Genomic DNA, 7,452 nt, shown 5'->3' with positions numbered 1-7,452 from the left:
ATACTGCATAAGGTAGAGGTAGGTGCTATTTATCTCTGCCTTCCAACAAACATCTATTTTAACATCTTGTTACATGTGCATGTAAACACCCATATTCATTACTTAACAGTAAAAGTCTGTAATGTGTCCCAGACATGGCATGCATCCCTTTTTACAAACATCTCACTAAAGTTATTAGTAGGTACATTTGTAGCTATTTTATCTATTTCATAGCTAAGAATTCACACAGATAACTGGCACTTAAAAATTCATGGAGTACATTAAGCAGGTATTGAATTTATTAATAAGATTCTCAGTAGGAAGAAACATTCTGAAAGCCTAGTCATAGAACTTTAGATCTGGAAAGGCTTCAGAGGTTACTTAATCAACCCTACTCATTTCCTTTAAGAAGCAGCTGAGGTCCCAAAAGGCTGAGGGACTTGCCCAAGGTCATCACAGTGAGAGGAGATCAGAAGATATGAGTTATCACTTGATGCAGCTGCCTCTTATTCATAAAAAAAATATTAAATTGATTCATACTGCTAATATTTTAATATTTATCAAACCAGTGGTAGAAATGAATTTTTAATGCAAAATATTTCAGAGTCTAAAAAATTGAACAAACTGGGCTTTCAACACTACATAGAGCTGTATGAATCCCAACCTAACGTACAGGAGAATAATGGATTCTTAATTGAGTATGTGCCTCAGAGTGGAAGAATGAGTTTTAAATGTAAAATCCCACAGAAGTGGTGGTGAGAAATGAGTTTAGCCAGATAAGTTATTCTAGGAGAAACTAAAAGAGCAAAATCAGTCTAGGAAATGGCTCTTTATTAAAGATTTCCAATAAACCAACTGCAGATTGTTTGTGCCCAGTCAACTACTGTGTTTACCCCCATCTTCTAGTCTTGGCATTATCTCTGTGTCCTGATCCTTACAGATTAAGATCTCGAGGGTTTCCTTAAGTGCATATAGCACAATGGTAATACTATTCATTTACCTAACAAATATTACTGGGAACTCAAGGTATGCCATCCAGAGTTTTCATAGACTTCAGTCCCGTATTCTTATGCAACACAACATTAAGCTTTTCAAGCTGTCAGGGAGGCTAAATAATTTAGTTCAATACATTTCATAGATATGAAAACTGAGGCCCAGACAGAAAACTACCGTGCTCAGGAAGGTCTCCCAGAGAGTTAATGGCTCTATTCACAAAAAAATTAAGTATTTTGACAGATTCATGAACTCTTGGGTAGTTCCATCCTCAGCTCTGAGGACCTCAGATTCATTTTGTAGCCCAAAGTGCTAATTAAACCAGAGGAATTATAGACTTACTATTTATAGGCAGGACTGAAGAAATTAACTAGGCCATGAAACCTGGGGACATAGAAGGAGATCTTGCCTCCTGAGATTCACATATTACAGTCAACCTTTTTATTTTACGACAGAACTTTGGTAGTGCATACTCTCAGCTTCCATAATACTGGACTTAGATGTGAGTTGCAGTTAGTTTTGATGGACCATAGCTACTACAGAGTTTTTTGCATCATGAGATAAACAGGTAACCCCATTTTCTTCTGGCAAATGCTGTTCTTACCCAGTGGAAAGGTTACAACAATCCTTCCAAACATACCGATTGCTTCAAAAGACCTATTTCAAACTATTTTTCTATTATTTTAAGAACTTTAAACAATCATACCCAGTCAGTATGCTTTCATTGAATGTAAAAGTGAAAAGGAGAAAGGAAACCCATGAAAATGTTTTTAAAAGACATACCACTTGAGTTTGCAATTATCTCACATTTTTTTTCTTTTTACTGTTCAGAGTGGCTTTCACTGTATTGCAAAAATCAAATAGCTCTCAGGAGGCCTAGTGGTGTGAACAAAAGCACTGATATCAAAGAACTTCCAAGTGTTAATCTGTCAGAGATTGGCTGTGTGGTACTGGGGAAGAGTCATTTAACCTCTCTCCACCAGTTCCCACTTCTGTATAATGAGGATAAAACTATGGCGATACCTCTCCTGGGTACTGTGTGATTGGCTAATTAAAGCTAATTAAGCCCCTGGAAAGAACCAGAAAATACTATGTAAATGCTGAGTATTTATTTGCTACTACAGTCACAAAAACTCCTAAGGGACATGATTCTGTGCAGACAGCACATTCTCTATTGGTGATTACTAATCACCCATTGCTTACAAAGAAAGCATTGCATTTTCTGCCACAGGGTAGAGAAAGGAAACATCACACAACGTTGTTCAACAACACCATCTTTATTCAAAAATATATATCTATGAGACATTTCAGAATATACTGCTGCCACCGACAGCCTATACTTCTAAATAAAGTCCTAAATTAATATACAAATTTAAGCTTTCAAAATATTCTTCAAGAAAAACAAAACAAAAACAAAGGAAGATTCTAGACTTTCTGAGGAACATGACCTAAAGTAAAGGTCTTTTGAGGCCTATGATGCCCTAAGTAAAGGAAAAAAAACCCACAAAAACAAAAACCACCCACCCACCCACCCACCCTGCCAGATCACCTCATACATACAAGGAGAAAGGTTCATTTAAATTAAAAAAAAAAATGAAGTAAGCACACTTTGGGAGGATATGGGAAAAATTAAGATTTAAAAAAGAAAAGCATTTCATTAAAATAAAACAAAACTAACTTCCTCAGAGGAAGTCCACTAGTAACAGGTGTTAAGAGGCCAACACATCATTTACATAATTGCTAGTTTCATTCCTTGCTCTTGCTGTAATAATTATGCACCAATTGCTGGTCAAAGACTCAGTTGGATAAAACACAGTAGTAGATTAAACCCATTATGTTATATTTTCATCTGCTGATCAGAGCAAATATCTTCTATACCCTTATGGCTAGTTTGGCCAACACATCATTTACATAATTGCTAGTTTCATTCCTTGCTCTTGCTGTAATAATTATGCACCAATTGCTGGTCAAAGACTCAGTTGTATAAAACACAGGAGTAAGTTAAACCCATTATGTTATAATATTTTCATCTGCTGATCAGAGCAAATATCTTCTATACCTTTTTGGCTGGTGAAATCTTGCTTCCTTGCTGAAAGCACTGAGTGTCCAAGATGGGTCTGTTCAAAACAAACTCATATCATATACGACTAAAGCAGCACACCATATGTGTGAAGGGGAATATGCGCAGAAACAGCAAAGATTAAAATATATCTCGTAACTTTAGTAAAGTCACCTACTGCCCTATAGCCTTGGGAAGAAAAACTTTATAGACTCATTAATTTAACAGTGACCAAACAACAGGCAGTGTCAATAAGCAAACAACACACAGTCCATATTGAAACCTGAAAAACAGCTTTAACACTACTAGGTTCTACGCGAACTTAAACTGAATGCCTGCTATGACTTTTCAGTGTTCTCACTTCATGTCAGGCAGGAGAGCTTCCTGAAGAGAAGCCTGCTGTACTTTTTAAAATGTAGGTTATGTTTTTAACATGTTTAACATGTAAAATTACATGTAAGTTTTGGTGATCCTGAAAACAGCAACTCAAAATAATGGAGATTCCAAAGCACCCTCCACTGAATTCCTTTTTATAGCTTTTGGATTTTAGCCTCTGGGCTATAATTCCTATTACATTATTGGGGCAAACTGTTTTCTGCCCTTTCCAATGTCAGAAATAAGCCTCCCAAATTAGAATGATTTACAGTTAACAGGCCAAAGCTTTACTATAATAAGCAAGATAAAAATCCTCTCTAACTACATTATATAGTCATAATGTCAGCTGGCATGATAATGGAATTAAAACCCCAAATTAATATCCCTGACTTCCCCCTTTCTCTGCCCAAGGTGAGCTATTTGATAAAAACTGATACAAATACTCCTCCTTTTATGGGAATAAGGGCACGAGCAGTGGCATGAACTGACAGACAGACGGAAATGCTCAGCACCCTGTTAGGGGAGACATTCAAGTTTAGTCCCATATTGTGGACATACGTCCACACACTGGATTAAATGTTAGTGTGTGCCCCACTCCCAAAAGAAAGGGTCAAAGCAACACCCATGCAGATCCCAGATGCAGCATGCCTGTGTGTGGAACCTTTATCTTTTGGGACCCACCGGTGCCACCCCAACAACTGCCTTTGCAACCACCAGAGGTCAAAGGATCCTGTTTTTAGTAACGTGCTCTTTGATAACGGGTGGGGCCCTTGAGAAGCAGCCTGAGAAAGGTGTACATAGGAACTTGAAGCAAATAACTTATTTTTAACTCATGCTTGTGATCCCTATTCTGCCACTGAACTGAGACTTTATGTCCCAGACTAGCTCTGAATCTTATTGCTAGATTCTCTAGTCTGTTTATAAAACCAATGCACCTAACCTTTGAGTACACATTGCTGGAAGTAACGGTAAGAGAGAATCAGGGATTTGGCAAATTCTTTATGGCAAATTGCTCGATGGTTGTGCCTCCAACCTTTTGGGGCAGACAGTAGCCAGGAAAGCCAACATCTCCAGAGTGAGTCTCTCAGTGGAAGCGTGTACCAAACTTGAACAAGCCCAGCCCAGAAAGGAAAAGCTGCTTTCATGACAAAATGCTGCCATGAGGGACAAGATTCTTTTGAAAACTTCCAGAAGTACACATGATTTCCATAACTTCTTGGGTATAGAGAGGACTAAGAATGGAAAATGAATAGGGGTATGAAAACATCAAGGGGGAGAAAAAAGTTCATATCCTTTGCAAATATGAATCTAAACCGGACTCCACTGGCCACTTTTCTGAATTGTGCTCAAGGTGAGAGGCTGGGGAATCAGAGTCTTGGTTCTTTCTTGAGGCAGGGGGCCAGGCAGAAGAAGGGATAGAATCAGGGGCTAGAAGGTTATTTCCAACCATGACTTGCCCTCTTCTTTCTGCTGGTACAGATGGGAATCTGGGGCATGACACCTGTCCTAGTCAGTTGAAAACAGGTCACCAGCAGAGGGCAGGGGAGCCAACCCCCCTGTGACGTTGGGCAGCAGTGAAAGGTCTGGCAAGCTCTGAATATGTGACTTCAGTTCCTTGCGGACCTGGGTTACTCGCGCAAGCTTCTGCTTATACTCCTAAGGAGACAAAGGGAAAATGCAGTTAATTCTCTGTGTGCCGATGGGCACATTTAAGGAGTAGATACAGCTACCCTCACCCTCACCCTCCTGCTCTTCTTTCTGTTCACCAGACTACTCCTCCTCTGTTTGGCTACATCACAAGGCTAGGGTTTCCAAACTCTCAAAAGGTAAAACTTTACCACAAAAGGAAAGCAGAGTGCAATACTGGCAGCAGTGAATTAAATGGTATTCACATTCAGCACTTGAGATGTGGAAAGTAAAAAGAAGTGACATTTAGTATTTGCATTCTCTTTTAACTGATTCTCAAAAGTTTCAAAATGCTTTAAAATATAAAATATAGATACTCAATCTTTACAATTATTTTGATGGCTCCATCTAGACATAGCTAGAAAAATCACTATAAAGCTGTACTTTCTATGTTAAAGCTTCTTAACTCAGATTTATCATTTTTGCAAATAAGCACTACAGAAGTTCAAAAAAACCCCAGTGCCACTCCCTGTGATCAGGACCTCATTCTACACCTGAGTAACTGCAATAAGTCCCTGCTGAGGCCTTCTAATAGTCTCCCCACCCTTAGATCCCCTAAATTCGCCACCAGACTCATCTTCCAAAAGCCACTCCTTTGAGAAAGTGAAGCCCAGTACCACACTATCTCCATGACTGCTCAGAGCTCAAGGTCTTCTGAAATCAGTCCCTGCCCACATGTATTTTCACCACTTCCCACCCCCTTGGCATGCATGGGCCATTTGTTCCGGATCCTCCTCAAGCTTGAAGGGGTCTCTTTCTTCTAGTCCTAGCACAGCCCTGCCTCTACTCCTCAGTCTGCATGACAAGCCCCACCCCTCTAGGCAAATCCTTCCTCTTCATCCAGAAGACTGTTCCCACCTGCCCTGCTCCAAGGCTCTCCCTCACACTGGGTGTGCACCTGAGCCCTGTGCTCTCTGCATTCATGTCAGATTTCTCTCTTCCCCTAGAATATGAATCCCCTGAGGAGAAGAATGGAGTATATTTTTTCTTTCCTTAGCTCCCATGAAATAGCACTTTTGGTAAATCTATATGGAAAACTATTAGGCCATGTGAGGTCTCTGGCTGATAGCCCCCTTGGGCTTATCTTTTCCCTCTAGGTCTTTCTGTAAGGATAAAGAGGTCCTCGAGGCTGGGCCCTTGGTGAGTAAAGCCTTTCCTGCAGCAATGTAACAGAAAGCACTGGGCTAAGACTCAAAGACCCGGGTTTAGTCAGGCTCTGCCTCTAAGCTGCTGTGTGACCACATTGTGTACCCTCCCCCTTCCTTATCTGAAAGCAGGGAAACTGGACCATAAATTTTTCTTCAAGTGCTAAATTCCTTGATGCCAGACACCATATGCACACTTGGGGAGGTAGAGGGTTTGAGGGTAAAAGCTTATGAACTGTTGGGAAGAATGATAAGGCAGGAAACAGATCAAATAAAGAATACTTAGTTCAAGTCCAAGCAAGGAGTGGGAGGAGGGAATCAGGTATATGGCCAAGCAGGCTCTACCCGCCAGTTACTGTAGACAGTCAGTCTTCTACCCAAAATGAGCGCTCCTCAAACATGCCACCAAATGAAGAGAAAAGGGTAGAAAGTAAACTCTTCGTAGCACCCCTTTATAGACTTATCACAACTAAAATTAAACAATGACTCATGTAAACTAATAATGACTCCCCTATTAAACTAGTAAGCTTCAGAAGGCCCAGACCAAACCCATCTGCTTCACCCAGCATCTACCATGCCCCACAGTCCCCAGTACACAGTAGGTGTCCAGCACATTTGTGGAATGAATTAAAAATATACAAAACATAACATTAGGTATAAGTACACCATATTAAGTAATCTTCCTGAGACTAGACTTCAGTCAACAGTCACTTTCACATCTTTTCACATTCTTGAAATTGAAAACTAATTTCAAATCTGAGGATCTGAAATGCCAAGGTTCCAAGCCTCTTCTTCCACAAGCGTTTTTCTTCCTTGGTTGTATATTCAAGGGAAATTAATGTAAAGCATGAAGACCAATTCTCTATTTCTGGACATGGATTCATTTAATAAATTTCTCCTGAATGTTAGGTACAAGAAGGGTAAAACAGTCCTGGTCCCTGCCCAAATTCTCTGAACAAAGCTGATAAATGATAGCCACCCTGACTCAGAGCCAACCGTCTTTGACAACTACAGAGCACCTCAGTTGAAGGAGACCCTCAAAAACCATTTGAAAATCACTGTGTCTCATATTTGGAAAAATATTTAAAAAGCTGATGATATCAAATGTTGCAAACATATGGTAAAACAGTTCCTATAATACCCTGATGACAGAGAGAATTAGTATAATCAATTTGGGGAATAACTGGTATCATTTTAAAAAAAGAATAGAACTAT

General features: G+C 39.7%; 1 protein-coding gene across 1 annotated transcript in view; it reads right to left on the bottom strand.

The window, feature by feature from the left end:
- Positions 1–2,516: 2,516 nt before the first annotated feature.
- The window catches only part of RPRD1B (regulation of nuclear pre-mRNA domain containing 1B), a 57,817-nt gene continuing 52,881 nt past the window's right edge, over positions 2,517–7,452 (bottom strand). The window contains exon 7 of the mRNA XM_063110966.1: positions 2,517–5,062. Within this exon, the coding sequence (XP_062967036.1) occupies positions 4,913–5,062 (150 nt within the window). The 3' untranslated portion in view covers positions 2,517–4,912. The remainder of the gene's footprint in view (positions 5,063–7,452) is intronic.

This window comes from Cynocephalus volans, chromosome 1 (genome assembly GCF_027409185.1).
Source record: "Cynocephalus volans isolate mCynVol1 chromosome 1, mCynVol1.pri, whole genome shotgun sequence".
Classification (NCBI taxonomy): Eukaryota; Metazoa; Chordata; class Mammalia; order Dermoptera; family Cynocephalidae; genus Cynocephalus; species Cynocephalus volans.
This window is presented reverse-complemented; position numbering and strand designations above follow the sequence as displayed.